At 34.7% G+C, this 16115-nt stretch overlaps 3 protein-coding genes across 3 annotated transcripts; 2 read left to right on the forward strand and 1 right to left on the reverse strand.

Moving 5' to 3' along the window:
• Positions 1-1286: 1286 nt before the first annotated feature.
• On the reverse strand, positions 1287-4319 carry LOC106162448 (MORN repeat-containing protein 3). The gene is made up of 5 exons (XM_013539753.2): positions 4059-4319; positions 3759-3913; positions 3144-3303; positions 1884-2068; positions 1287-1550 (listed from the first exon to the last, which is right to left on the reverse strand). Exons 1-5 carry the CDS (start codon positions 4201-4203, stop codon positions 1482-1484), a joined length of 714 nt encoding a protein of 237 aa, XP_013395207.1. The 5' UTR covers positions 4204-4319; the 3' UTR covers positions 1287-1481.
• A 260-nt stretch (positions 4320-4579) lies between these two features.
• On the forward strand, positions 4580-12913 carry LOC106168575 (sialate O-acetylesterase). The gene is made up of 10 exons (XM_013547704.2): positions 4580-4769; positions 5678-5836; positions 6109-6290; positions 6628-6766; positions 7383-7554; positions 8449-8576; positions 9418-9554; positions 10192-10349; positions 10703-10901; positions 11398-12913. Exons 1-10 carry the CDS (start codon positions 4703-4705, stop codon positions 11665-11667), a joined length of 1611 nt encoding a protein of 536 aa, XP_013403158.1. The 5' UTR covers positions 4580-4702; the 3' UTR covers positions 11668-12913.
• Positions 12914-13056: 143 nt separating this feature from the next.
• Positions 13057-15981, forward strand: LOC106161903 (uncharacterized). Its single transcript, XM_087001048.1, has 4 exons — positions 13057-13665; positions 13997-14145; positions 14680-14856; positions 15016-15981. The coding sequence occupies exons 1-4, from the start codon at positions 13533-13535 to the stop codon at positions 15559-15561; spliced, it is 1005 nt and encodes a 334-aa protein (XP_086857174.1). The 5' UTR covers positions 13057-13532; the 3' UTR covers positions 15562-15981.
• The last annotated feature ends 134 nt before the right edge of the window (positions 15982-16115 follow it).

Raw genomic sequence — 16115 nt, forward strand, 5'->3', positions numbered from 1 at the left:
TTTTAGGCTGCACATTAGCTCTGTGTGCCTTTTTAAGGAGATTTATGTCAAAAGCTCATTTGGACAATTTATTCCTCCAGTTAAGTTTTTTTTCCTGTAGGCAATTTGTGTTTAGTATTAATAATTCTCATTGCACAAATCTGTGTGTGTGTGGGGGGGGGGGGGGGGGGTATTTTTCTGAAAAAAAAGTAGACCTTTCTACCCACTTAGTTGACCCAGCTGTTGACTTATTTGAGAAATGGCATAGAACCTGGATCAAATTTTGATTCAGACATTTACTGGTCAAAAGGGCAGTTCTTACTAGCCTGCCCCCTCCCAACCCCCCTGGCTGAGAGCCTGTTACAGAAAGCAAGGTATGGAATATATTCATTTAGTACAATACCAGTAATACAGTTATGTATTTCAGACATTCGTGCAACTGATGTTATGTTGTGCCGAATATGGAACAAAAGGCTGTCCTTTTTTTATTTTACTTTAGCTAAATGGTCTTCATAAAATTATTAGGGCATTGTATTTGTTAAAATGTCAGGTCTCCAGCCTTGTTTCACATTAGAACTTTAAAAGTCTTAACTTGAAGTCCGTTAAATTTCATTGAACTTAACACAGGAGTATATATATATATATATATATATATATATATATATATATATATATATATATATATAATTTTTTTGTGAATTATAAAGTTACATATTTGAGCAGATTCCCTTTAAGTATAAATCCTTACGACCATTGTCTAACACAACTCAAATAAAGCCCATATGCCAAAGGATAAACCAAATAATTAGCTCGAAGCTTTAAAACCGCACATTCTGACTTACTTATCCGCCCCTCCAGTTTGTAAAAGTTTGACAAATGACGTAACAACACACTCCTGCATCTGCATGTGCAACAGCATAAATATTCAAATAAGGTATAGCACAGAAATAAGGTAGAAAATATCAGTTTAAATAACATTTTAATGGAAATATGAAAGATACCCCTTGGTATTTCTTTTAAGTTATACTGTTTGAAATTATAAGGTGGCATTTAGTGGTTCAGTGGCAAAGTTTGGTATGTCAGCTTGAAATGCATTTTTAAAGAAACATAGGACATTGCTACATTTTAGTTGACTAGGACAGATTAATCTAATGTCAGTGTTGATAAAAATTCCGGCCTCACAGTTAATATTCCCCTCTACTGTTAATATGCTTAGAAGTAATTTTTATTTGTTGATCTGTTATTTTAAAAAGGTATGTTGCATAAACAGATAAGATTTTCAATAAACAAATTACTATATGTGTATATTTTTACTTTTATTTATTTACAATAGTGTATATTTACATTTCAAATATCTTAACATATAAACAAGATGTACAAATATTGACATAAATCCCACCAAGTGTTCAATGAAATGTCAGTCCTCCACATGAGGCTGTGGATGTTGAAGTATTCAGGCAGGGTCCAAACGTGATATCCAAATAGACACCCAAATATTGTCCTTATTCTTGTTCTTGCAGAAACATATTTTCAGCCTCCTCTAATACCAGTTCTGGTTCTGCTAGTTTTATCTGAAATTCAAAAAGGTAAATTGATAATTGTTTTAGGAGGCTTGTTTGAAATATTTACTTAATCATGACTAACGTGTGAATTTCATATTCTGGTACTCTGTTCTCAAATGTACAAGTAATGTACATTCAAAGGAAACGGTGGTAAACTATACTTACTACATGTACCAAAAATATTGATTTTTGGGTCATTTTTACATTTTTTTTTTAAATTCATACCCAATTTATCTCTTATTGGAAGTAACATATACCCATGTGGTAAATTATTCAAAACTGCATCTTTAAAATCTACCCCTTTTAAACCAACATTCATATTTTGAAAAATAAATAACTTACAGCAGTTATGGGATATTTTGTAGGATCAGGAGCATGTTGTCTGCCAAAGTCTTTCATAGCACCACACTTAGCAATATCTTCAACCCAGACACCTTCATAAAGCTGACCCTTGTCCAAGTAAAAATATTTTCCTCTTCCATTTTTCTTCCCATCCTTCCATTCACCCTCATATCTGTTTTCATTGGCTTTTGAAAATAAGAGAGGGTAATGCAGTGAGCTGTGACATACTTAAGACTGAACACAAACATAATTATAAGTTTAATGTATAAAAAGACAGTTTTTAATTATTTTTCCTCCTTATCTCTAAAAATAATTTGTTAATGTCTAAAGGCATGTTTAATCTACTTTATGCCCCTATTTCACACAGACCACGAATCCCACGAATGGCCATGAATTGACAAACTTCATGAACTGATTATGATTCAACCACGAATCGTGAAATTTAACAGATTCGTATATATTCGTAGTCAGTTCTTGCACTTCTTGACCAACAGGAATGGGTGGCAAAAACTTTGATGCCCCTATTTCACACAGACCACAAATCCCACAAATCGCCAGGAATTGAAAATTTGGTTGAATCGTAATCAGTTCGTGAAGTTCTTAACAGATTCGTATATAATCGTAGTAAGTTCTTGCAATTCTTGATCAATCGGGAATTCGTGGCAAAAATTTTGAGCTGTTCATAGTTTTGGCCACGAACTCCCGATTCCAAGAAATCATAGTGAATTTCTGGACAATATTCGTGCGATTCCAGCCGAATCCCACGAATATTCGTAACACTATCGCACCTGTATCATAACTGAATCGTAGAGCGTGTCGAATAAGACCAGAAAATTGGCAAAATCTCACGATTCCAGCCGAATCCCACGAATATTCGTAACACTATCGTACCTGTATCGTAAGTGAATCATGAGCGTGTGGAATAAGACCAGAAAATTGGCAAAATCTCACGAATCCTCACGAATCCTAAAATTTGTCAATTGGTCTGTGTGAAATAGGGGCCTTAAGCAAGTAAACATAAATTCTCAATTGCTGTTCCTTTAATCAAGTTAAGTGAAGAAAAGAGGTTAAAAAATGAAAAAGTGTTGATGAGTGTGGAGCTCTGTAGTGTTAGCCAGTAAATAGAAAGATATTGAAAACCTCTGGAATATCTGTAAGTTGTATTTTTTTTTAATATTTCACATATATCAAAACACATAATTGGTGTTTTTTAAAAAGTCCAATTCAATTTCATGGGTTTTGCTAATCACTGATTCTCACCTAATCGCAACATTCCTTGTCCATTGCACATATCGTCATACCATTCTCCTTCATATATATTTCCATTAGCATAGTACATCCTTCCCCAGCCACTTCTTTTATCAGCATACCACTCTCCTTCATAATATTCATTATCAGAATAATACTGTGTTCCATAACCCTGAAAATTACAATTAAAATGTATTAAACTAAGTATCTTGCATAATGTGAATAGACTAGATCTTTATTTATTTATTTGTGTGTGTGTGTGTGTGTGTGTGGGGGGGGGGTTTAAAAGGTCCTTTGACTAGACTGAAAAAAAACTTTTTTGACACATATTGACTCCTAAGATTATTGTTTAAATGTGCAACTTGCATCTTGTCACATTAATAATACCAATTCCTAAAAATGAAAATCATAACTTTCACTATAAAAGGGAAATTAACTAACAAAACACTTTTTCAGATCACATGTTGTATATACATCGAAACGTTAAACTTCAAATTATTGCATTTATACCAGTTAATAGAATTATTAACATAATTACTGTCATCTTTTAATTAAAAAATAACTATTTAAAAGTATGTCCATATACGCATTATTATTCTGGAAAACAAAGAAAAACAATAGGCTTACATGTCTCATGTGGTTTTTCCAACCTCCAGAATATTCTTTTTTAAATCCACCTTTTCCATCAGGTGTGCTGAGTGTTCCAAAACCATTCCTTTTTCCATTTTTCCAGTCTCCATCATAAATAGCTCCCGTTGATTTCCATTTATATGTTCCTTTGCCTGAAAACGACGAGAAAGCTTTATTCACCAAGCTGCATGAATTGTGAACAACACGATGATCAGTGATTAAGATAGTCTTATGTAAAGTAAGGAATATCCTGCCTTCACGTGAAAAACGAAGAAATGGTTTTCTTAGGGAACTCACCATGTTTTTTATTATCTAGCCATTCCCCGGTGTATTCGTCACCATTTACAGAGTAAACGGTGTGACGGATCCCCTTCTTCTGTGCCTTGTAATCCCAATCTTTCCATAATGGTTCTGTCACCTTTGGTTCTTTTAAATGAGGCATTCTAAGCCTTGATGACTAGACTACTAGTTTGATAAAAGTTTCGCCAAACTGAAAACAGTGTGTTGGACCACTCGTTGTAATTTGTCAACATATCCCCAACACGCAGGCTGTTTGCGCATGTTGTCTTGGCGACCCAAGCTCACCGATACGAATCTATTACTGGTAAGATTCCAAGAGAATAACGCTACGTTACTGCGAAATTCGTGAATGAAAAAACTATAAAAGTAATGGCTTTAAAGAAAAGAATAAGCAACTATTTTAGTACTTAATATTTCAAAATTTTCTTCTTGAAACCAAAAATCATTCAATATTACAATGCACACAACCTGTGTCGGCTGTGTGTCTTTCTGGCCGAGCGATGCTAGAATTTTTATTGAAAACGAGACAGAGTTGTGGAGAAATTCTGATTAGCAGGCATTGTATACAATACATCATGACTGAATAGTCTCAAAAGCCCGGCCAGAAGATATAATTTTGTTTCTTGTGTTACAGATTGAAGATGAGGCCTTTATTGATACTGTTGCTCTTGGTTATATTTAACAGTGCATCAACAAGAGCTGGAAAAAGTAAGTAATATCTAAAGATTTTGAGGTTGAAATGTATATATACATGTATACTCAGTATATCTTTCAGCAAGGAGTTCCAACTGTTGGAACTCCTTGCTTTCAGTAAAAATAATATTAAAAGAAAACATTACTTTTACTTGGATCATTTGGCCCAAGCTTTTGAATATGCATCAATAGCAAATGGAATAAATAATATACCTTAATTTAATGTAATGTTATTGTTATTTATGTCATATCCTTCATAAAATATGCATTTGCCTGTATTAAAATAGTTTACAAAGTTTTTATACTGGTCAACTATTCAACCGCAACTCAGCACTGCCAGGACTACTGGTACACCATGTAAACTGTACCAGTACATCATTATCAAACATCATAGCACTTTATCTGTATCTGGATCCAGTATTGTAATTGTTTATCACCTGTTGTAATCCTTTATCACCTGCAAATGCAGTTGTGATTATAATTATTTATCACTAAATACCAAACAAAAGTTACAGATAATGGGTGCATGCAGGGGTGACTAGCCGCCATGTAATATTTATTTTATGCTGAATTGTTTATGATTAAAATCCTAGTTTTTTTCCAAAGTTTTTGACAAAAAATAGAACACTTTATTTTCATCTGTTTGTAAATGAGAGCTGAGATAGAAGTTCACAACCTGTACCAGTATACAGTGATTTGTTCAACAACATATTGTGCAGTCAAATTTATAATATGCTTCATTATAGGTGTTTCACATTTAAAAAGAATAATGGATGTTGCAAACCTAGGAAAAGGTCATGAAAACAAAATTTATCCAGTTTTAAAATCTTTGTAAATAACTATTCCCTGCCCCATACATGTAGATGATGGACAGTCTGTGTGTGTTTGTATAATAACCCATTCAGCATTATTATCTTTTGTAGAAGTTACTGCTGACCTGAGCTTTGCCAGTCATTATGGAGATCACATGGTGCTGCAGCAAGCACCTAAGCAGGCTGTGGTATGGGGGTTTGCAAAAACTCTAGGATCAGTAGTCAAAATCACTGTACAGAATGATTCTTATTCTGCCACTGTGCAAAAAAGTAAGTTTTTTTTTTTTCATTTAAACTGTGTAAATGCTGGTATCCTAGTAATTAATGTGTCATAAACAATATTTTTTCCAGAAATTTTTCCACAATCAAAGTTGTTTTTGAAAATTTTCACCTTATACCTTGAATATGTCAGATTTAGACCCCATATTTGCAGGTCTTAAATTTATTAATTGCTCTTTCAAATTTTGAAAAAAAAAACTTGCCCCTTCACATGTTTCTAAAGGCTCATCTTTTCATGCTTCTTGAAAAAAAAATATTTTCAGATCCTCAAGACAACCCAGGACCAGGTGTATGGAAAGTTTTATTAAAGCCCACACCCTCTTCCACTCCCCCTGTGATTATAAGTGTTAAATCTGTTGATGGACAGGTGGCAATCAAAGATGTCCTCTTTGGAGATGTATGGCTGTGCTCAGGACAAAGCAACATGCAGTTTACAACAGATATGGTGACTATGAAATTTGTAAAAAAAAAAAAAAAAAAAAAAAAAAAAAACTGTTAGTAATTTCACAAAAAAATACCAAGATACAGGTGCATACCTACACTTCATCAAAAATGAAACCCTTGAAAATTTTACAGTCAGGTGTACTAAATGTTATTATTATGGCTCTCATATACCCATAAAAATCAAAGGCAAAATTAGGAAAATACACATGTGAAATGGCACTTTACATACTGGCTGATTTGAAAAAACTGACACAATGTTACATATACTGGCACATGTACATTTTTTGCACAGTCTTGAAGAGTGTTAGATTCAACAGCTCAATATGTATTTTTTCAAGATGCTGAATGCAAGTGAAGAGCTTGAAGGAGCCTCAAAGTACACTCATGTAAGACTTTTCACTGCTAGTCAAGTGACATCAGATGTGCCACTTCTTAACTTAAAAAGTGTAGAAGAGGTTTGGTCCTTAGCAGCAAAAGGTTTGGAATAATTGTTTTTTTCTTTTATTTATTTTTATAGGTGGTTATACAATAGCTTAGAAACATCTGGCTAAAAGAACAGTTATTTATGAAAAAATGAAAAGTAAAATACAAGTTACAAAACAGTGTATGTATTGGATGAAAATGTTTTTTTAATGACACATCTTAAATATCTTGAAGATGAAATGTCCAAATAAGTCACAGGAACACATATTGTTAGGATGAGTACCATTTCGTGTTTGTGTGTCCTCGGTATAATGGCTACAGAGCCAAATATATTCCCGGCATTCAGGTAAACGTATTCAACTTTAATAAGCTCATGAAATCTGAAGATGCAACTCTCTCAACAAACTTGTCAATGTATGTGTATGAGTGCTTCAAACTTAGGTATATATAGAATGCATTAATTTGACTCCTGTTACCGTTATGTAATATAGGCTGGTGGCTGTTTCACCCAATCAGTCTTTGTATGGACATTTGCCAAATCTAGTAGTCTACTGGTAAATTTGAAGCTACCATCATTATAACTGTTACTGGTTTATATTTTGACAAAAATGAAATTTTGAATATAAAATGGTTTGATATATGAATAGTGCTGTGCATTTTTCTTTAACAGACACTGTTGGTCACCAACCATGGAAATATTTCTCAGCAGTGTGCTGGTTGTATGGGCGGATGCTATATGACAGGCTCAAGTATCCCATAGGCCTGATAGACACAACTTGGGGAGGGACCCCTGTAGAAGCTTGGTCATCCCCAGATGCTCTAAGGCAGTGTTATGGTCAGAGGTGATCCTTTGTACTAAGCTTCACTTTAGAAAAGAATTCATTTTTAGGAAATTTGACGAGATGTTTTGCAGTCTTAAGTTATATTTAGTAGAATGAACTTCAGATTGACTGAAAGAAACCTAATTTCATATTCCAATGGAAAATTTTAATTATACAGGTATATGTCTGGCTTGCTACTAGAGACTGGATCACCCTTCTCATAAGCTACATGTATGTCAAGTGTACACATGAGAAATGTTACAGTCTGTAACAAGTTTTTTCATCAAAAAATAAGAATAGATTAGCTAGGCTCTCATATACCTACAAAAATCAAAAGCTAAATTAGGAAGTACAAATGTGAAATGGCACTTTACTTACAGGCTGATTTGAAAAAAACTGAAACAATTTTACATATACTGGCACCTGTACATTTTTTTTTTTTTTTTTTTTTTTTGCACAGTCTTGAAGAGCGTTAGATTCAACAGCTCAATATCAGTGTTAGATTCAACAGCTAAAATGATTTGAATTGGCAGAAGAAGATGAGAAATATTGCATCATATTTCACCAAATTGCTATATTTTGTAAGAAATATTTGTCGTAAAACATGCTAGAAAGACAGCATTTATGTTGATGCACGTAGCTCAGAAAAACTTGCAATTAAGTCTTTCTATAAGGTCAGTCTAAGAAACTTTTTATGATATCAACTGAATAATTGGTAGCAGACAATGGCTTATTTGAAAGAAAAAATATTGGTTCCATGTAATATTCTTAGCATCTTATTATCACCTTATGAACACATCTATATTTGATGTATTTATTTCTGAATCACCATAGTAATATATACTGCATGTGTATAGGGTACTGGTCATATTTGCTAGTTCTGGTGTATTTAAAATAATTTACATTAATTTTTAGCAACGAAGACAGGGTGAAAGTGAATGACCCAATGTTTCCAGAGGCTCCAGGTGACCATACTGTCCTGTGGAATGCCATGATACATCCTTTCCTCAACACAACTATTTATGGAGCTATCTGGTATCAAGGTGATTTTATTAAAACACTTCGCATTTTTATTCAGAAATTTCCAGTTGCCCTCCCTCAAATAAAGTGAACGAAAAATGAGCATTTTTAAGGGATTATGCACAAAATTTGTCAACATAAAATTGACAGAAAAATTAAAAAGGGGGAAAGATGCTGAAGAGGGGAAAGTACTGTGAAATGGTGAATAGATAAATAACATTAAGTCAAAGAACAAAATGCATGCTATCTTTCTTTTGTTAATATCTTAGTTGTAATTATGGAGAATACCTTATGCACCATATTCAGATAAAAGTTAACAGTGAAAGCTGTCATCTTTGGAGCAATAAGTGAATGCTAACATTATGTTAGTGTTTCTTCAAAAGGTCAATGGGAAGTACAGAGGGTACCACTCCTGTTGCTTCTGAGTTGCACCCTTTCTATAAAAAAGGGGGATTAAAAACCAATCAAATTTTCCATTCCCTTTTCTGACTTATTATAATAATAATAAAGTCCCATCTGTTTTAAATTTGCTTCCTTTGGATTGGCATTTTTTTAAAAATCCTTTCTAACCCCTTTTTTTTAAATAAAATGCTGCATCTGTCTGTTGTAATAGATGGCCAAGAAATGTTGGTCTGTGCACACACAAATTAGGCTAGAAACTATGCGAAATTTTTTGTTTTTCAAAGACTAACATGTTATGTTGAAATAACTGCTCAGGAGGGCAAATGGACCCTTTAACATGTTATGTTGAAATAACTGCTCAGGAGGGCAAATGGACCCTTTTTTTCCTACGCAGCAAAAAAAAAGTAAATAAAGATCCTTTCTTTGAACATGACTGTATTTGTACTGCTATGATTATTACAGGGGAGGCCAATGCTTCACCGCCTACTATGAACAAATACAAGTGTACATTCCGTGCCATGATTGGGGACTGGAGACAGAAGTGGCATGAAGGCACCATGGGACAGACTGATGAAAATTTTCCATTTGGTTTTGTCCAGGTATTTACATATCCTCTTTTTTAACAATTTTACACTAAGCCACTGTGAAATAGAGAGACAATGTGACAGACTTTATGGAGAGAGAGGGCTTTAATTATTTATGCTCCAAAATTGTGGAACAATCTGCCTTTTTATATTAAAGCTAAAGGTATTTGTGGCAGTTATAAAGGTTCTAAAAAAACTCATCTTTTAAAAAGTTTTTGATTAAAGTAGGTCTGTATTTTAGTGCTATAGTTCTTAAGAATTCTGATTCTTAAGATTTTATGTAAAGTGCATAGAAATGTATAAAAATGGAATATGCTATATAAGAAATAAACATTATAATATTATTATATATGTGTAACATTTACAGTTGTGCATGTCATATAACATAATATGATCATTTGAATGATGTATTAGTTTTTGTAATTAAATTACACCATAGTATCAGAAATTATGTGAAATAAATCAAAGCAAAAGAATATTAAAACATAAGTCAGCTTATTACATCAGAGGTTTAGGAGCATAGTATTTATCAGGTAGTAAAATGTCCAGTTTTATTGCACCAGCATAGGTTCTAGGAGGACACATGGTTTAAGTCATGATCCATCTCGTTATATTTTTTATTTTACTGTTTCATTATTATTTCACTCTACAGCTAGCTCCATGGAGAACAAAACCTAACAGTCCATCTGGTTTTTCTACCATACGCTGGCATCAGACGTATGACATGGGCTATGTACCTAATTATGACCTGCCCAAGGTCTTCATGGCAGTGGCCATGGATTTACCTGACCCTAAATCGCCCTGGACCGGGTAAGTAAGGGGATATTATTATTATTGTATTGCTGAATTAAATTAGATTCATACCTAGGTGCAGTATTTGGCTCGGGATGTAAATAACACTGCTGTTCATTCTACTGGTTGACTGCTAACTTCTACATAATCTTTGCATTTTTGACAATATACTGTGGACTTAATCATGTCGGTACAAGCAGGTTGTAAACATGTAAATTTTTTAACAGCATTGTGTACTACATGAAGCTCCAGCAAACATCAGCTGAATACTCTTACTAGCCAAAAATTTTGGTTAGAAGTAAAAAAAAGGTAAAACAGATATGTGAATGGTAGGAAGTTTTATTTGCATCAGATTAAATTGTTCATTTAAGCATCCATCCTAGAGACAAAATAGATGTAGCCAAGAGACTGGTGCTGTCAGGACTTGCTGTAGCATATGGTAAGAGTGGAATCAAGTTCCAGGGCCCTTTGCCTTCAGCATACTTCATTGATATAGGCTACTACACTCTAAGGGTAGAGTATGACAGTGGGAAAACGCTGCTGGAAATAAGGAGTAGTGCTGGATTTGAGGTCAGTTCATCTAAAATTTCATCTATAACACCTGACAACTGTTTTCTATTCTAAAAAGTTTTTTTTAACCAGAAATTGACTTATTACTTTCAGTTGTTTAATTTTTTTTTCTTTAGTTTGTATCAACAGCTATTTACCCAACTTCGTCTATTTTGAAACACAACAAAAAGTAATTATTTCCCAAATCAAATTTGGTTCATTTACAGGCTTTGGGTTTGAGTGAAGTGTAATGCTTGATATCGAATCTTACATTTATATACTCTATTCAAAATTTCAGGGGCTCGTCAAATATGTTGATGTTCTATGCTTGCAAATAGAATATATCTGCATACAGTGATAGTTGCTTTATTGATTGAAATATTTAAATGCTTTCTTACCTTTAAGAAAAATTGAAATAATGACATGCCAACACAAACACAGCATTTTCAAACTTGTTTTTACAAAAGTGAAAAAAGTATGGATATATATATATATATTTTTGTTTTGACAATTTCAGCTTTGTTGCTCCCATGACAACACCAGCATAAGCCAGTGCAATGAGACAAGCACGCTGTGGCATGAAGTTCCCCTTGTGTCCCATGACAGCACTTCCGTCACCATGTCTTATGGGAAAGTTGCTGGCTGTGTCGGGCAGTGGGTTATGGGCATGCGTTATGCATGGAGAGAAACACCATGTGAATTCCTGGCTTGTCCTATTTACAGTGTGGAGAATGGTCTTCCTGCACCACCTTATGTAACTGTGGGCATTATAGGCTATGACGTGTGATTTCAGATGGCTAGAGACAAAATACGTTTTATCAACTCCAGCTGCAAATTATTAATTTGCCCACACTATTATCCATTGCAGATTATTTTTTGACATCGTAATTAGTGGTCATGCCAGAGCTGTGATGAAAATGTCTACGGACAGTTGCAGTAACTTTTCTTGTGTTTATCTCTATTATACACTATAGGTGACTTTTAGACAATCTTTGACACAGAGAAACCTTCTTGAATTATGAGTATAATAATATTATACAGAAAAGTTATTTATGTCTCCTCATAAACCCAAGCAAAAGGATAAGTAAATGACAAACACAGATATAGTGTTCAAAATTTGGCCGGTAGTGGCCGTTTTATTGAAAGGTCCCTCTAGTAAAGAATGGTGTTAGATATTATATAGCATTAGATAATGTTATATCTTAAAAATGTTATATCTTAAAACATAAATATTAAAACAAATAGTGCAAATATTTTCATTTGTGGGGTTGCAAAGAGACCAACAATTATTTTAATTAGTTTTTATCTGTAGTTTGCAGTCATCCCAAAAGCTGTTTTGTGATAACTTATGGTACATTGTTGGATTCAACAGTAGGAATACTTGTATGGAGATTTTAAGTGAAAAAGTGCTATGTTTTAGTTTAACCAAAGGCTTTTACATGTGCATGTTAACTGTTTTGCTCTTCGATGTTTTTTTAGTTGCATGTATCTGAGAAGGTTTCTGTTTTGTATACACACTTATGTAGACTCTACTATTTTGTATATGTACAGTCGTGTCATGACAAGTTCCCATAATTGTTGATTAACACTTTATTGCCAATCGTGAAATTACATCCATTATTCTGTTTATATACAAAGTTTTCAGAATAATCATTTTGAGACATTTGAAGCTAACAAGAAGTGAAAGAGCTCTCCTACACCCCATTTCCATAGATTTTTAGATCGATCTATCCCTGTGGGGAGTCTCACTATATTACTGTCAGCTTGGCCGGCTTAAGCGCCTACTAAAAGCTACAAGGGGGTAATTAACTATGGTGCCCGCTCGGCTGACTGCAATTTAGCGTGAACCCCCAGGGAGTTAGGTCGATCTAAAACTTAATCTGTAGATCGATCTAAATCTCTGGGAAAGCACCCCTATAATCATTTTCCTTCTTTGAACTTGATGGTCTGATGTAAGTATTGTTGACTGAGATTTAAAAGTTTAAGACAAAGAATTCCCGTTTTTGTAGCCAAATAAAGTTAGATTTATGATCGATGGTTTCATATGACTTATTTTTTTCCTCGTAAAAAAAACTTGACATTGCATTTTAAAACATAGGAAATTCGCTATCACGTCTGTATGAACATTTATTTCTTCATTAGTTTGTATTCAAATGAAATCACTCGTAAAAGTTTTGTAGGGGACTTAGTGAAATGAAATCGGGTAGACTAGGATGTAAAAAAAGACAGAAACGAACGTTAGAAACTTCTTTTCATTGAAAACGAGGATGTCAGTCAATTATTGATGGCTGTGAAATTTCTCTTCAAACAGTAAGTATGTGCACATTTTCAGAATATATAAAAAGGCGCGGCTAACAATTTGTTTGCAGACTATATCACTCGAAGACATCATTGAGAACTTAACAACTTAGTACCTTCCCCCAATTATTGGAAAAGCTCTTGGCACGCAATACAACCAGTCTTATCACACACTTTTTTCTGTTCAACAACGGCGGCGGTAAAAGGCACGAGCGCAACACGAGAGAGACGTGCTGAGAACGTAACGAAGTCAATATGCCACGCGCACAATGACGCGCTGTGTGGATTTGGCGTTTTTTGGGATGTTCATTCCCGTAAACGATTGAATTGGCAGCGTGACAACATCTTAAGAGCATGAAGGTCAGATCCCATGTACTACAGCACCTTCATCTGGATAAAAGTTACAGTCTGCTCACTGGAAGAAATGTGAAGATTATTCTAGAAATATTTAAGCTCCTCGATATTCACGGGAAAATGTGCTTAAACGGTAGATGTTTAGTCTAATGTACAGCCTAGAACTACAAAGTATAGCGTCTGGAATTACAGAAACAACTTTTTGTAGGCCTATAGCTAATTTTTTAATGCAATTCCACGGCTTATCTACAAGCTATTCAAGACAGTTTAGTTCAATGTCCACATGTAGGACAGCGTTTAGAAACGTAGAAACAGTCTCTTGCATCCCTGTCGCTAATTTTTCAAAAAATAATTCCACTGCTTAGATTCAAACCATTCATGCCGTCTGATTTTAGAACTGAACAAAAAATTAATGTTGATTAAAAAAAGGAGCACTGATAACTAACTTTTGTTATTCTTTCTAGATATTCAGTTTTATCACTACATGAGGCAAGTGACAGACCTAGACAAGAAAAAGATCTACAAAGTATTTGACATGTTGGATGTTGATGGATCTGGAGAAATTGACTTTGATGAATTCTATTTATTGTCTTGCATTTTGATTGCCATCAAGGTATAGGCCTATATGGTCCTCTTTTCCATCTTAATCATCATAGTAGATCATAATAGACACTGTGGCTTTTAAAAGCGCTTCTTCCTTCTTTTTCCCCTAAAGGACAACGATCGACCTTCAATTTAGCTGTTAAGGCGGTTAAACATGATATGTTTAAAGAAAATACATGTAGTTAATTTTGTCCACGTACCATTTTTACAGAGAGTCGCCGATCGCTTACCAACTAATCTATTTTGTCCAGTTAAAAAAAGTAGGCCTAAATTTTTGGGACATATTTACTGAAACAGAGACAAACTTTTAACGAATGAATGATAAATTTAACGGATAGAAGGCTTTGCACCCGATCTAAATGTGTACGATTTTGGTCACCACACTGACAGTTATGCTTATATATGCGACAGTCTTTTATATCTTTTTATGTGTATTGTATAAGGCAATATCCACAACATATGCCCACAAAATATTTCAAACATCTCAATCGACATATCTTTAAAGTAACGATTCTTGGGACGTTTGATCAATTGTTTTTTTTAGGAAAAGCAAGAAAAGCAGTTTATATTTCGCCATTCAAGGACGGTGTTTGAGTTGCTTGACGAGGATGGATCAGGAACAATATCCGCTGAGGAGTTGGGCACCCTGGGCTTCCTGTTCAACTTCAGGTCGGATGCAGTCAAAGGAATTTTCGAAGAATTTGATGTAACGGGAGATCAGGTAGGGGTTGAAATATAGCAACGTATTTTCCCTGGTCCAACAGATAGTTGACTAGGCTATGACCTTTACGAAATAAAATGATTATGTTTTAAAACACCAATATGCGGTGACCAACTGACCGATAATATATTTGTGTATTAATTTTTTTTTAATTTACAGGAACTCGACTATAAAGAATTCCGCATGTTTGCCATGGCGGCAATAGACAAGCAAAATGAAATGAACCGAATACAACGAGAAAAATGGGAGAGCAAGAAACAAAATAAAATCATGAAAGAAAAGCGCGAAATGCTGAAAGACATGAAGAAACAAGGGGTCCCACTGGTTACAGTCACTGAAACGGCCAACGGTATCGTAGCACAGGCCGTAGAGGAACCGGAAACAAATATCCCAGCACTGTTTTTTAAACGTTTTGGTATAGGGCGTGGCCGACGTGTCAGTACCCATGACGTCGCCTCGGTTGAGGATAAAGAAACAGGGGCCATTGAAGAGCTTGAGCCGGGCTCTAAGTGTGTCGTGGAACCTACCGTCCTGACAGGCGTGTCTCGTACCTCCTTGAAGTCCGTAAGTAAAACAGACGGACTTGTAAAATCGACAGACGAGACAGCTTCGGCAAACACTGTTAACAAGCAAATAATTCTCACCGGTATCACTAATGAAGAGTGCCAACGTTTGTTGTCAAAATCCACTTGCGTCATATTGTAATGAATATACCATCTACTACGACTACTTGCAAGGTTTTGAACAGATTTTCCCTGATGACAAGTGAGAAAAGAAAAGAAATATGACAATCATCATAGTCTTTGCATATCAATCGTGTCCAACTTATCAAACACACTGAAGAGTGACCCGATTAGACCGTCTCACCACCTCATCACTCGTTCTTCCAGTCTTGTTTTACTCGTTCTCGTGGCGTCTAAAATGGGGTGGTTTAGAAGAAAATCATGCAGTAGCGGGGATTATCGAATAAAACGTTGCAGCGCCAGTGTCGCGATATTTGCTGCTTGGCTGTTTAACATACAATCTACGGAAATTGAAATGAACATTATAGTACATTAGGTAAGATTAGCCGCAACGTATCAGTCAGTACATAAAGATATATGAAGGATATTTCACATGTAGAAAGAAAAGCGCTCTGTTCCCGGATTTCGCTTTATGTGAAGATTTGTCTTATCCTATTCAAAATTGTCCTGCTGAACCACTGCTTAATACCATAAGGATATGATATGTCAAATGTAGAGTGGTTGGATTGTAAAGAA

Source organism: Lingula anatina, chromosome 1, assembly GCF_051362555.1.
Source record: "Lingula anatina isolate TDL-2025a chromosome 1, LinAna3.0, whole genome shotgun sequence".
Taxonomy (NCBI): Eukaryota; Metazoa; Brachiopoda; class Lingulata; order Lingulida; family Lingulidae; genus Lingula; species Lingula anatina.